General features: G+C 34.4%; 1 protein-coding gene across 1 annotated transcript in view; it reads left to right on the forward strand.

The window, feature by feature from the left end:
* Positions 1-377: 377 nt before the first annotated feature.
* LOC123556880 (rho guanine nucleotide exchange factor 17-like) overlaps positions 378-16,170 on the forward strand; it is an 85,596-nt gene continuing 69,803 nt past the window's right edge. The window contains exons 1-2 of the mRNA XM_053543192.1: positions 378-509; positions 6,363-8,614. Of these exons, the coding sequence (XP_053399167.1) occupies positions 6,425-8,614 (2,190 nt within the window). The 5' untranslated portion in view covers positions 378-509; positions 6,363-6,424. The remainder of the gene's footprint in view (positions 510-6,362; positions 8,615-16,170) is intronic.

Below are 16,170 nucleotides of genomic sequence, written 5' to 3' on the forward strand. Positions count from 1 at the left end.
GGCAACTATAACACCAAAAATAATGAGTTAAAAGTTGGGCAGTTTAAATACACGGATGCATTGGTCAACAGGGCTAAGATGCTTTCCTACAGAGGTGAAACACCCGGGTTTGATTCCTGGCCACTCCTGTTGCAGTGTGGCCTTGGGCCACTTAGTCACATTTGCCTCTCAACGGGTACCAGTAAAGTTGCTGGAGGTAAGGTATAACTCTCAAAAGCTCTACAGAGCTTATGTTCATTGTTTCACAAAAAAAGCGACGGTTACCTTTACATTTACACTTAAAAACCATGGGTCGTTTATACCTCTAGTCTACCCAATTAGCTACGCACTTGCATTTGCAAAACGACCACGCGTACAGCGTTCGGCAGAGTGATTGTCGGCAATTACCTTTGAGTAGATAATCCAATATGGCGGCGGAAGGTGAATTGCAAACGGATCGGTATATTATTTGAGTGAAAATGGTTTTGATTATTCGATTATGATGGATTTTAACGCGTCAGATTTATAAGGTAGAATTTTTTTGCCGATGTCAGTGGACTTATTAACAATTTCAGTGCAGTTTGCCTGTATTTCCTGTTGATGCAAAACTTTATAAAGTTTGTTTGACTTTTCTTGAGGTTCCCAACGGGGATTTTGTATGGTTTTCGAAAGCTGTATTTCTAAGAATTTCCAAATGTGTGAAGTTTCAGAGAGAGGATTATCTGTGTTAGTTAAATCGTGTATACATATCGTCACTTTTGCTTGGCTGGAATTATTATATATATTCTTCTGTCAAGCCTGTGGAGCTACTGAGTACAACTCGTTGACCACTAAAAGTAATACAGTTTCCTCAGCATATCAGTGATCTTCAATTAATTTAATTCAATATTGATAATAAATTATAACCATGTGATGCCAGCTTTAAAATGTTTTGCGAAATAAAGACAGTGGAGTCTTAAAATTTAGGAAGTGTCTAGCCGTCCGGTAACCGGACGCCTAGCCTCAGTGGATTTTCTAGTCGTCCGGTAATTGATTTCTTAATGAATAAGTAATGATTTTATATAGATTTAAATGTTATTTAGTTAAAATATCAATACTTATCTGATTTTTTCAGGCGATTAAACGCAAGAGATCGTGTTTGTTTACAAATCCGTTAATATTCTATTTTTAGAAATGAAAAAACATTGATCGCCGAACGTCCATATGCTATTTTGTAAAAAGTGATGTTTTTTTTCTAACGGCCTAAACTTTAATTATTAAAACACAATTATATATATACCTTTTGAAGAATGGAAAGCTTAAAAAAGCAATTCATTAATTAATTTTGACTATAATTATTTCAAAATAAAATGGATTAATGAACGCTTAACTACTGTTTTTCTTAAAGTTTTGAACGTCACGCTGCCGCTTTTGAAATTAGATGTCATTTAAAACAGTTTTAATATTTAAAAAATATTTGAATACTAAAATATGAAAATTTGAAAGTACTTAAAAACTATTTTAATTTTGAAAATCCAGTGAAAAAGTTGTTAAAATTTAAAAATTCCGTTCCCATAAAAGCCTCCAGATGAACAGGTTTTAATAAGTGACGTCACGTCGATCTCGCCATTATTGAGTTCGGCAAACTTCCATTTTATCGGCTGAATAATGCAGTGATTTATTGTAAATGTTTATATATATATATATATAGTATGTTTTTACACAAAATTTTGTTTGCAGATAAGTCTCGATATCTTAAGTAAGTAATTAAAACTATATAAAATCATGTCTATTCATTAGGAAATCAATTACCAGACGACTAGAAAATCCCCTGAGGATTTGCTAGCCGTCCTGTAACCGGACGAATAGACACTTCCGAAAATTTAACATAATATCATAATCTTTCTCAGATTCTGTACTCACAAGAGAACTTTAGGTTTTTTATTTTTTACCGTTAACATTTTAACTATTAGAAAATTTTGATCACTATAAAAATTTTATGTGCACAAAGGGAGCTAATCCATTCACCCTGTGTCTGTTGTCAGATACTCATCCATCAGCTTTTCTTCAAATGACTTTTCTGTCCACTCACCAGATTTTGACTTAATAGTTAATTTGGTGTGAATCATCTTTTGCAAAGCTTTTAAATCATATCCTTGTCCAGTTCGACCCCACCTTGGGAACTGAAAGGTTTTCATAATCTCTTAAATTCTTATGTGAAAGCTTTTGAGCTTTGATAATTATCAGGGTTAATTCAGGCCGTGACCCTTTGGCTTAAATTGGCCTTGCTTTAATAGAGATTCATCAAGTTAACAAAGGGAATTTTAATAATTTTTTCTCTTTTTTCACCAGACTTCACCAGCTAGATTAACTAAACATCATTGCATGTGGACCCATATATAATCTGGTCAAATGCACTTATGGGCAGCCAGCACTAAAAACTAAAAAAAATCTTCTTTCAAACCTCTTGATAGATGTTCACCAAACTTAGCCAGTAGCGAACCACTTGATGAATGTTCACCTTTACTCTGCCATTCTATGATCCACCAAGGGATTTACTTGGTCTGGTCCATTACTCTGCCATCCATCAAGGGATATATTTACTTGGTCTAGTCCATTCCTCTGCCATTCATTGATGGATCAAGGAATTTACTTGGTCTTGTCAATCACTTACTCTACCATCCACCAAACAACTATGGTCAAACAAGCAGTGTCACCCAAATGCTTAAAGATCTCTGCTGGCAATCCCTTGAATAACGCCGCATCAAAAATTCCCACAATATCTTGCGGACTCGATAGAGACCACATTTTGTAATCGATTTGAATCAAACTTGCACACAACTTGTATTGGCATATCTTGGTTCCATTGAAAACTGGCCAGATCCTATTATAGGTTCCAGAATTATGGCCCATTAAAGGGCCAAAATTTGCTATTTTGGCTTTTGCAGCCATATAGAGACTTCATTTATGGTTTGATTTGATACAAACTTGCAAAATATCTTTAACAACAATAGATCTTGGATTCCATGATGAATCCGTCAGATCCAGTCATAGGTTCCGGAGTTAGGCCCCTGATTGACCCCTGAAAGAGCAAAAATTTGTTAAGTTTTACCTTGTGAACATGATAGAAGTGACATTTTACATTCGATTTTAACCACACTTACACACAACTTCAAGTCACAATAAGATCTCGGTTCCTTTCAAAAACCGGCTAGATTCCATTGTGGGTTCTAGAGTTACTGCCGCTATCTTCATGAAACTTGGTCAGAATGTTTATCATGATGATTCCTATGCCAAGTTCAAAACTGGGTCATATGGGGTCAAATCAAAGGAAAAGCTTGTTAACAATAACACTCTTAAGGCCACATTTATGACGCTATCTTCATGAAACTTGGTCAGAATGTTTATCTTGATGATTCCTAGGCCAAGTTTGAAACTGGGTCATGTGGGGTCAAAAACTAGGTCACCCACTCAAATCAAAGGAAAAGCTTGTTAACACTCTAGAGGCCATATTTATGACCCTATCTTCATGGAACTTGATAAGAATGTTTATCTAGATGATTCCTAGGCCAAGTTTGAAACTGGGTCATGTGGGGTCAAAAACTAGGTCACCCACTCAAATCAAAGGGAAAGCTTGTTAACACTCTAGAGGCCATATTTATGACCCTATCTTCATGAAACTTGATAAGAATGTTTATCTAGATGATTCCTAGGCCAAGTTTGAAACTGGGTCATGTGGGGTCAAAAACTAGGTCACCACTCAAATCAAAGGGAAAGCTTGTTAACACTGTAGAGGCCACATTTATGACCCTATCTTCATGAAACTTAGTCAGAATGTTTATCTTGATGATTCCAAGGCCTAGTGTAACAGGTGAGCTAAATGGGTCATCATGACCCTCTTGTAATTAAAAAAAACAACAGATGACTTTCATTTTCTAAATAAATATAAAATATTTTCTAAATAAATATAAAATATTTTCTAAATAAATATAAAATATTTTCTAAATAAATATAAAACATTCAACCTGTTCAAAGTATGACGAATGTTTAGTTTGTTAGCAGTTTAGAACATATTGATCCTTAAAATAAACTATCAGACATGAAAAGAGATAAAGACTAATTAATTTTAAACAGTGTAATTAATTTTAAACAGTTTAACACTCCCGAAGACTGAAAAAGCTGAATAATGTTGTGGCAAGTGAAGAACAGATTTCATGAAATGATTTTAAATTAGTTTCTTTATAACACTAGATATACAATTGTTACCATTTTCTTTAGACAGAAAGTGTTACATACTTATTGTAGATATTATTTCTGTATGTAAAACTTAATTCAATAGGAGAGATCGTGTTTGTATACAATTCTATTTTTAGAACTGATAAGACAGTGATCGGGTGGGCAGAAGCCGACCGTCCATGTTTTTTGTAAACAGTGGTGTTTTTCTAACGGTCTAAACTTTCTTAAAACACAAATTACATAAATTATTTTTGATCAATGGAAAGGTTATAAAACAAGCAATTTATTGATTACTTTTAATTGTTATTTCGAAATAAAATGGATTAATTATGAACGCTTAACTTACACTGTTTTTCTAAAGGTTGTGAAAATCACTACGCCGCTTTTAAAATTATATGTCATTTAAAACGGTTATTCATTGAAAAAAGATATTTGGATACAAAAATATGAAGATTGTTAGTATTTCAAATCTTTTTGAATTTTGAAAATCCATAAATGAGCAAAAAAGTTATTAAAAATTAAAAATTCTGATTCAATACGCAAACGGTGTTAAAATCATTTGTTTTGCCAACCACCAGATAAACAGATGTTAACGCGTGACGTCACGGCGATCTCTCCTATAGCATACATACTTAGTTACAACCTTGTGCCCTATTATTTTTAGCTCGACTTTTCGAAGAAAAAGTAGAGCTAAATTGCACTCAACCCAGCTTCAGCGTCGCCATTGGTTAAAGTTTTTGATAAAGTCAGATATCTCTGTTACTATCAAAGCTATTGCCTTGAAACTTAAAATAGTTATTTACTATCAAAGTCTTCACCAAGAGAAATAATCCCCATAACTCTTTTTGAATTTTGACAGAGTTATGCCTCTTTTTAACTTAGATATTTTGGGTTAAAGTTTTTGATAAAGTCAAATATCTCTGTTACTATCAAAGCTTTTGGCTTGAAACTTAAAGTAGTTATTTACTATCAAAGTCTACACTGGGAAAAACAATCTCCATAACTCTGTTTGAATTTTGAGAGAGTTATGCCCCTTTTTAACTTAGAAATTTATGGTTAAAGTTTTTGCTAAAGTCAAATTGTTACTACCAAAGCTTTTGACTTGAAACTTAAATTAGTTATTTACTATCAAAGTCTACACCAGGAGAAACAATCCCCATAACTCTGATTTGAATTTTGACAGAGTTATGCCCCTTTTTAACTTAGAATTTTTTGGTTAAAGTTTTATATAACGTCCAATATCTCTGTTACTTTCAAAGCTATTGACTTGAAACTTAAAATAGTTATTTACTATCAAAGGCTACACCAGAAGAAGCAGTCCCTGTAACTCTGATTTGAATTTTGACAGAGTTATGCCCCTTTTACTGGCAAAGCTCTAATTCGGAGTCAAGCACTGAGAAAAGTCAAGCGTGCTGTCTTACGGACAGCTCTTGTTGTATTTACTAATGACAATATGCACAGTTGGGATGAACAGTTTTAAGATCCTTGCTTTCTTCAAAAAATTTAAATGTCAGTTTTGGTTGTGTGGGAGCCCTGGGATGGGGGATATTAAGGGGGACTTTTATCCTTGCATTCAAAAGCAGTACTTTATTTCGTCATCAAGAAAAAAAATGGGGTCGATAACTAATCAGAAAGTTGGTATTTCATATCATCAGAAACCACATAAATAAGATTTATTTACATGAGAAAACACATATTCTGCATCAACAAAAATGTTGTTTTCCTGTCGTATTGAACCATTTCTAAAAGTTACAGATTTAACCAGCTATATAAAAAAGAACATATAAATAGTTTGCTTAGAATTTTCCATATTTTGTATTTCCAGAGCAATGTCTATAATGTGCTGCATGATATATTAATTAATTTTAGCAATTTTCCTCTGCAGAAAACTGACCATAACTGACATAACAAGGTTTCCAAAGAACAGAAACAGTATCTTCATTTCTGCATATAAACTAAAGTATTAAATACAATACATCTGTGAACATTCAAGTATGTAATATAAAAATGATGATTCTGTCTCGGACATTTTTCAAAAGAAATGTGAAAGACTCACTTATAAATTATGTTATAAAAGCCATCTTCTTAGTCTATTATATTGAAGCTGAGTAGATTATGTTGATGAAACAAAACCGTATTAATAAAATTACTTCTTATTTATTTTGCAGATGTAGAACTAGGGCGAATGGATTTACTCTCATTTTGAAGTGAAAAATATTCGAAGTTAGATATGGAGGAATCTGTGGCAAGTGAAGATGGGGACAAAGTGTCAAGCGAAAAAATATCCCCCAAAATTACACGACCCAAACTGCCAAAATTTGGCAGCCATACATTGGGTCATGTTAGACATAAAACTGATCCTGGCAAAGCTGTGGAAATAAAGAATTTAATGGAAGAAATTAAGAAATGGAAGGATGGCAGTGTGTTTGACAAGTCCATACGCCCAAAAATCATCAAGCCACAGACTATACCTAAAGCTCACTCCACACAGACCTCGCCACGAGCCTCACCCCCACCTGGGTCACCAAACTTTGGAAAGAGAGGATCTAGTCTGAACCGAAATAGGAGCAGAAGTTTGAAATTACTAACAGACAAGTTAAAAAGCCCTCGTGGAGGTTCTAAAGACACTTCCCTAAGTCCAAATACCAAAATACCTAAAATGAGGGACGAAAATATGAGATCAAAAAGTGCTGATGCCTCAGTAGATAATGCACCACTCTTTCCCGAAAACTGTCAACCTCCTTTAGAGGAAAGTAACAAGTCAACAGATGTAATGACAAGAAGTGTTGAAAGTGATAAAGAAAAGACAGGTACTGTGGAGCCAATACCAGAGAAAGATGAAAGAGATGATGAAGATGAAAAATGTGATAAACAATCAACATCTTCTGGTGATACAGTTGGTACACCAGAAAAAGATGGTCAAAAATTTGACTCAAAGCCTGCTAGTGATTCCCCAAAGCTTGGGGAAGAGGAGGGTGCTACTATGTCAGATAGTGATACACCAACAACTCATGTCAGCACTTACACCTTACATCCTATTGATAGGAACTCTGAATTCTTGAGATTACGACAAACCGCTCCTCCAAAGCGGCGACCTGGTTATGCAGGATTATCACTGCCAAAGACTAAAATACCTCCTTTGTTGAAATTTCAGACAGATGAAACAAAAGAAAGTGCAGATGAAAACAGTTTAAAAAGGGTAGCATCTGCTTATGATGAAAATTCTATCAAGAAACCTAATAGATTAGATTTATTGAACTTTGGTGGAAGTACGCGAAAGTTATCAACTCCAGTATTTCCATCAAAAAGGGATGAGTGTAGACTGGATTTAGCTGGGTATAATATATTCAGAAGTCCGAGCAAAGAATGTCCTCCATCTTTACCTGGTGATGAGTCAAGAGTGCCTTGTGCTGGTATGGTTCCTATAAAAACTGAAGAAACAATTGAAGAAGGTGAAAAAATTGAAGAGCCAGGAGCAACCTGTATGGCTGTTGAGCAAGTTGTTACAAAACCAACTGAAACTGAGTCAGAAAAACTTGAAAAGCGAAATGGAAGATCACCGAAACAAAAATCAAAAAGTGATCCAAGTGGGAATAAAAGTTTTGATTTCGATGTATCAGGTGTAATAAATTCTAGTCAAAGTTTTCCATTCTTGCAGATTGATAGGATGAATGATTCAGTCACAGAAAAGGTTGAAGATCAAAACATTACAGAAGACAACGAAAATATTGTTGTTGCTGACAAAGAAACCAGTGATTTAGATGTTATAAATAACAATCATGAAAATGAAAACCCAGAACAACAAGGAAGTGTAAGTTTTAGTGAACCGCTATCTTCTTATTCTGGAACGGAACAATCTGGGAGTATATCTGAAGATGTTATATTCTCACCACAAAGTGATATGTCAGAACCTTTTGATGAACCTGGATATCAGAGTGCTGAGGAAACTATGTTGCAAAGTGGTGGTTTTGATGGACTTCAGCGACTCGAAACAGGGGGTATGTCTCCTGTTCAGGAACATGAAGGTGATGATAATGAAGGAATTGATTTTGCTACTTCCGTGCATTCTGGTGGTTCGGAAAGTTCAACTTCAACACCAATTAGTTATTCACCTACGGGTACATTAGAAAAACCAAATAACCTTCTCAGTGTCCCTTCACCAAAACGTCCAATTGCTAGAAGTGTGAGTTCAGCCAGTGTTCTACAGCGAGAAAGGAAATACAGTGCAAGTAAGGACAAAGATTCTGGGAGAAAACATTCTTTAACTACTGTTGAAGATGGTTCACAAGGTGAAATTAAAACAATGGATTTTTTACCAATTGGAGATTCAGGAAATATAATGGCAAGCAGTATGCCATCGGTATGGAATGCAGATCGTCATCCGTCCGTGTCGCCAGAAAGGGACTCTCAGTATGTGAAGGTAAGAATCCCTGAAATATTCTGATGAAACAGTAATAGAAAGGATACTTGTACCTGTTTGGCTCTAGCTTTTAAAATTAGATTTTTTATCTGATATGAACTTGGATGATTTATAATTATGCAAAAATAGATTCTGTAAATTATTAAAAATGGATCAATTACATTTGAGACAAATTTAACCTAGTCAAATGTGTATCACCTGGAAGCAGCATGAAACACTGTTTAATATGATTTATGCTCGAGATGGCAATATAATTGTTACACCCTGATATAACACAAACTGAACAAAAGGAAAAAATTAAGGGAATGCAATATTAACTATGGGTGGAGGTTTTTCTTTGGAATATTTTAAGTGATTCAGCAGTTATTGCACTTCCTTGCAAGATTATTTCTTGCTTTTTTGCAGAATCTGTATATTGCATCAGCGGGGAAAGTGTATTAGGTTGAATAGAGGCAGTCAGATTTGTCCTGGAATCTCTAGCTTTAACAGATGATTGAGTAGTGTATATTACTTGATATATGTTTTATAGGAAGAACTGGTGAAGTAACAAACAGTTCTTTAAATGATGATTATTTTCTGAAAGTTAATATCAGAGCTTGTCATGTCCAAATTGACACAGTCTATCAGGACAAGTTCATTTATCTGTGTTGACCAGGGTTTACCCGACAGGTGACAAATATTTGTGGGGTACCACTGTATCATAGTAGATAGCTTCTGTCCACAGCTATAGGTGTATAACCTAACATTATTGAATAGATACTCTTGAGATAAGGGCTAGATCTGACCTCATTGACCTTAACTACACTAAAATATCCCAAAATGGTCAGATTGCATGGTTTATTGAAATGTAAGAATGACCTAAGGAACTTAACACTGTTAAGATTTTTCTAAACTTTTGTCCTTCTTTTATACGCCCCAAAGGAACGTATTATGTTATACCCCTGGTGTCTGTCCGTCTGTCCATTAGCAATTTCGTGTCCGCTCTATAACTCTTGAACCCCTTGAAGGATTTCAATGAAACTTGACACAAATGTTCACCACACCAAGACAACGTGCAGAGCGCATGTTTTGGATGTCTCACTTCAAGGTCAAGGTCACACTTAGGGGTCAAAGGTCATATCACTTTGTTTCGTGTCTGCTCTGTATCTCTTGAAATGCTTGAAGGATTTCAAAGAAACTTGGCACAAATGTTCACCACACCGAGACGACGTGTAGAGTGCATCTTTCGGATGACTCGCTTCAAGGTCAAGGTCACACTTAGGGGTAGAAGGTCTTATATGATTTTGTTTTGTGTATATTGCTCTGCATTGCAGTGCTCTTCTTTTTATTTGGCAGATCCCTTTTTTGTTCACTTACAATAATTTTTTTTGAATTACTTCCCTTTTATGTTACTATAAATAGCTTATTTTAAAACTTTTTTATTATTGGCCGTAGGGAAAAACTGAGACCAACAGATGTAATGACAATGTACCTTTCTGTGGTACAACATGGATGGTACCTCCAATTTTTAGGTGTATTTTGACATACCTGTACCTGGTCATGATTTTTTTGTGGACCTAGAATATTGTTTTTGTGGACTTAGAATTTTTTTGGAATTTCTTCCCTTTGTTGTTCCTGTCCTTTGGGCTTCAACAGTCAAGTTCTTTAAATTTTGCTGCCATCCTCTGATGTAACCCTTCGGGCGTATATTGTCCCGCTTGGCGGAGCTCTTGTTTTTAATGGTAAGGGTAGATTTTCCGGAAGTACAGAGCACCCGAAACGAAGCCATAGAGCCATGTATAGCAAAGTAGCCCACAACAAAAGGAAATATTGTATATGGGTTTCTTCAAAAATCCAACAACAGGTACATTTTTATCATACGCAAAATAGAAAAAAGGGGTGGGGGATAAAGGGTTGATAAAAGGGTTGGGTGTAGGGGGAAAGTGGACAAAAGTAAGGATGAATATTCAGTATTTGAAGTTCTTGTTTGTTTGTATTTTCTTGAACATGATGCTTCTTGCCACCAATGCCTGTGAATAGACTACTTTCTAAACAGAAAGCACTTTATTTGAAACAGAGGTCAAGCCATACACTCAGTTCTGAGTATGTTTGGAATAAATTAATCAAATTATCAAAAAGGTATGTGAAAGGTCTATCATATTATTATTATTATACCAGATTTATATAGCGCCCTTTTCATGATAAAATTATTATTAAACTCGTGCGAAGGCGTTTTACATATAGCATACGCAGCCACACAGGGCTCAAAATTCATCCTCTACTAGTACAGACACAGAGCGATCTGACTATAGGGACAGAGTGAGATAAAGCCCCAAGAACAGACAGAGAGAACTCATTTTTAGATACAGGTCTGTCCGGCTAACTTAGCCTAGCTCTTTGCGAATTATAAACAGTTTGGTTCTTTAACGTGCCCGGTGTAAAGCACCAATACACATGAAGCCATCTTTCCTGGGAAGAACCAGTACAGGCCTCTTAGTTATTATCATACCTTGTTAACAACTCAAAATCCTGCTGGCTGTCTCTCAGTTTGTCTAGTGTGTGTTTCTGGACTCTGTACATTGTGTACCAGTAGTAACTTGTTCTCCACAAGTAACTGCAAACTTTCTCCACATGCTTCAGAGGTGGAGGATGAAATGACTTGAGACACAATGTCTTTTATCAAATCACCATATACACCTAGCCTGAGGATTGCACTTACAACCCAGTGACCATAGATCTGCACTCTCCCTATTGAGCTAAGTGGGCAGGCTCCCTCCCTCTGAATCTGCCCCTGTCCACTAATATTTTGATGCAGTTCTTTCTGGAATATCTTTGTTGCATTTCGTGGCCTCAACGCGAAACTAGTCTATGTGTATATAGAAATAGAATATAGTTTCGATGAGGCCCATTTAAACCTTACTATAATTTATTTCTGCATAGAACCACTTGAAATTTTTCTCCAAAAAAAGTCTGTAGGTTCCAAATTGGCAGGAAAGGTTTCCCCCATGTGGTGCCTCAAACGGTAGATAATTTGTATATGTATTTTCAAGTGTACAGGTAGATATGGTGTATGTAAGGGATGAGTGGAAGCTGGAGGCAGATGCTACTGGAAAACTTGTATATATATATCACTGGAATTATGCCAGAACTTCTTTCTTACACCATAAACTTAGCTTCTGAAGTTCTCAATGCAAAATTTTGCCAAATCATTGATTTTCATGTGGTAGTAAAGTAACTGCAGTCTCATAATTTGTAATCAGTTTAAAATATAAAGGTAAATATAGAAATGTAGAGCAATTTTTTTCTAAACTGGAGCAGCTGCTGCTATGTGTAAAGTTATGATTAGGGCGTATAAACAAAATGCCATAATGCACCATTGCATGTGAAAACTTGGGTTAGGCACATGATTGTTACCATTAGGATGTATTATACATATGTAAATTTAATGATCCTGACGAAGGTCCTTCTTGGACGTAAGCTGGTAGATATTAAATTCATTGAGACTTTCCCTAGTGTTTGACATATTGTTCCTCATTATTTATTTTTAATCCTGTATTTTGTCTTTAAATTTGCAACATTCAAACTACACAGCAAACAGCACAATTTTCCAGACTTTAGACGATTGTACTTCTCCTATAGTATTAATGGACATTTTAGTTTCCCAAAAGAGTCAGTAAAAAAAGATTAATTGCAATAGGAGATTAATTACCTCCCTTTATATCCCTGACTGAGTTAGATCATGTATGAGACTTTAATTTTTATGTTTATAAAAAGAGATGAAACAGCTGTCCAAATAGATATAATGCATATTCTAACACAACCAGCAAAATAACTTACATACATGTAGAGCAAAATCTATCTCGGGTTATTCTGCAATAAACCACTCGCGTGCAATGACGTCATCCGATCCAGGTGCGTAGTACGGTCACAAAAAGTAGTTACCATATTTTCTAACACTTTTGATACTAGTATGTCGTGTTAGAATCGAAATGATAAGTTCCCAAGTGTGATTTATTATAGAATAACCTCGACTTTTTCGTTCTTATACGAAACAATATATCACGAAGGCCATAGCCCTTCCTGATATATTCTTACATATAAGAACTCAAAACTCGGGTTATTCTACGTTAAACCACGTTTGGGAACTTATTATTTCTTAAATTACATGGTTTGAAAAGCACTACTTTCATTACTAAACATGAACTTATACAGATAGAGCCATAAAGGGAGGTAATCAAATGCATTTGGTTCAATAAAAACCTTTTAATATGTTGATAAATATCAAAACATTTGACAAATAATAGAAAAAACAATTATTGAAACTATGATTCAACAAGAAATATATATATTTTTTGCTCAAAACAAAAAATGTGGCAGCCACATAAAAAACAAAGGCATTATGAGCCTTTAACATGAAATTGTAAGCATTGTGAGAATTAAGCAATATCGAGATCATACATTTGCATTTTCAAGGGGTAACTGGTCTACAAAATGCCACAATATGTTTGTTAGTGTCTGTAGCTGTTTGAATTGCTTCTTGCAGGTACAAGACAGATGCTCAAAATGGCATCCGAAGTAAAAAAAGATACTGAAAGAGTTTGCATATTCGTCTACCACTTAATATTAAACTGCACACTTTACTTGATTCTTGCACTTAATTTTATTAAGACATTTATTATGATTTAATAAGCTTAAGCCTGCCTGTGTTCAGTATATCAATAAATCAATTTTTTTTTCAGTATGTAAAATAATATTGTAATTGAATTGTAATGCTGCTTGTTAAAATGTTCATCAGTCGTTTCCAGTTACATAATCTGTCTGAATCAACATATTTCAGTATGAAGTAACTATAAGTATGGTAGCCCTTAGCCTGCTGCAGGCGAATTTAACAGCCTTTGCAAACAGCTTGGAACCAGATCAGACGCCGATTAAATCGGCGTCTGATCAGGTTCCAAGCTGTTTGCTACTCTGACAATATTTCTTCCAATTTTGGAGCAAATTGAATGAACTTAACAATTTTAGCAGACGACATTTCCAGCAGACGACAATTTACCTAGTATGCTAAAGGTTAGAATACTCCGCTATCTTTTCATAAAAACTAAACAAAAATGAGTCTATTATTTTGCTGAATTACAGTATATGCAGCTTCAACAGAGTCGTGTTATGCCACAGTGCATTATTTTTTTTTAATGATCAAGGTTTGTTAATCGTTTGTATATGCAGCATGCTTGTATTTTCAAATTTTGGCCACTTATATTTAAAGTCTGTGCTGCAAGTTTGCTTTTTTTAAAGCAAGTAACAAGATGTAAATACGGCATAACTTGTCATACTGTCTTGATTGTATCTAATCTACCTTTCAGGAATGAATTTGGTTGTGAGACATGTCATATTATTTTGTAATTATTTATCATCCTCCTGGTCAATTTTGCATACATATTCAAACTACAAAGCACTGATAGTGACAATGGACTAGCTAATATGAACATGATTTGCACAAAGATCTGGAAATCTTGGAATAACACATTTTATAAAGTTTCCTCCCTTGACTAAATTATTACAATTGATACTTTTTTAGAATAAATCATATATTGTTTAGATTCAAGCATTTTCGTTAATATTTTCAAATTTTCAGATACACATGCTTTTTATTTGTGTTGTACCACAGATTTGACAACTGCAAAAAGGTATTACAAAAATTCTGATATATAAAACATAAAAAATATTATAAAACATATTGTGGCATATTGTTACCTTACCAAAAAATCTAAAATTGTTGCAGTGTTGTAATGACAGGGTGAATTTGTCAAATTAACAATTTTATAAAAGCTATGAAGCCACTTCTCTAATAAGTGCTTTTATTTAAATGTAAAACAGGTTAACTTTGATCAGTGAGGTTAATTTTTAAGCATTATTTGCTTAAAGTGAGCTTAGCTAAGAATTTAATGATATAAATATTTGTGACTATGTTTGTTCATATTGTAACTGTGAACTTGTAATATTTACAATGTGTTTAGTTACGGAGTAAAGTAAACAGTTCTCGTTTTGATCAGAGCTTTATCAATTGGAAATTTCATTAAAGTTTTTCTCTCAAGAGATTTTGTTTGCAGTAAATGGTCAGATTTTAGTGAATTAAAACAGAATTAAGCCATCTAAGATAGATCTTGAACCACAAGCAGTATTTCAAGGGACAGTCATGTTTCTTTTAGTCTTGATTGGCACCATTATGTTTCACCTATGATATTCATTTGCTTGTCTGACTTTTAAAAGAGATCTATGGAATATTATGGTCACTTGATTGCCAACATTCAGGTGTTGTTTAAGTTTTTGTTTTAGGTCAGCTTCTTGAAAGATATGAGCTATAGCTTTGAAACTACATACACACGTTTATTATCATAAGATGAATTACTTTTAATGTAGGACAAGTACCATAACTTTATTCCTTGCATTTTGTCAGAATAATGGCCCCTTTTAACTTAAAAAGTTAAATGTTTTGTTTAGGTCCACTTTCCTTGATTACTATTATGATAGAGCTAAATGCTCAGCGACTGTTGTTGATGCACTGATGGGGAATCAGCAAAATTGATGAATAACTCCAACTCTGTTTTAAATGTCTTGTATTGAAATCAACACAAATATAAATAACAAATAAATAACGAGTTCCTTCGGCAATTAAATCTTGACTTCAAAATTAATACATGTAGGTTTGAAACTGTATATTACTTAATTACTATCAGTTGCTGAATAAGAAGGCCAAGAACCATAACTCTATTCTTACATGTACATGTTGCCTAATGTCAAAGGGGTGTTGGCACCTGCAGACTTTGCTCTTGTTAAAGGTTGGCCAGTACTATATTTAATGCTGTCACAAATCAGGTGACACAACTTTTTTTTATTGCCTGATTTATGTAAAGAATATACTATTATATAGCAGTTTTACATTACTAGTAGTAAGTTAGTAACTCTGAAACTTTTAACCCTTATCATTCTGGACATGATTGATTCTGCCTTTGCGACCAGTGTAGATCATGATCAGCCTGCACAGCCATGCAGTCTGATCATGATCTGCACTGTTCGCCATTCAGTCAGTATCTTTTTTGGAAATCACACCTTTTAATAGTTAATGGTACTGTCCAAATTAAAAGATGGACAAGTTCATTATAGAAATTTAGCAGGATAAGGATTAAATAGAGAAGCTAAAGATAGCTCTATGTAGACTACAGTAACCTTTCATTTGTTTACTATTAGCTTCAAGAAACTTTGAACTAACAATATAGCAATACCGTCATCTAAAAAGAAAACAGATTTCACAAATTTTATAGGCAGATCCTTTTGGAGCATAGTGCAACAAAGCAAAATAACAGACTTAGGGCAGACTCAGTTTGAGCGTGTTCATTAGAGCTATATGATGGTATAAGCGTGATTCCATTTTACAGAAAATTTGAAAGGACATATAAGTACATACAGCTTTGGTGGACAAATCAGTCACAGTTTATCAGACTAAATAATAAGCTAGAGCAGAGGCAGAAAATAGTAAAAAAGAAAAATAGATATTGAGCAAAAACTTTAAAATATCTGAA

The sequence above is a fragment of the Mercenaria mercenaria genome, chromosome 5 (genome assembly GCF_021730395.1).
Source record: "Mercenaria mercenaria strain notata chromosome 5, MADL_Memer_1, whole genome shotgun sequence".
In the NCBI taxonomy this organism is placed as follows: domain Eukaryota; kingdom Metazoa; phylum Mollusca; class Bivalvia; order Venerida; family Veneridae; genus Mercenaria; species Mercenaria mercenaria.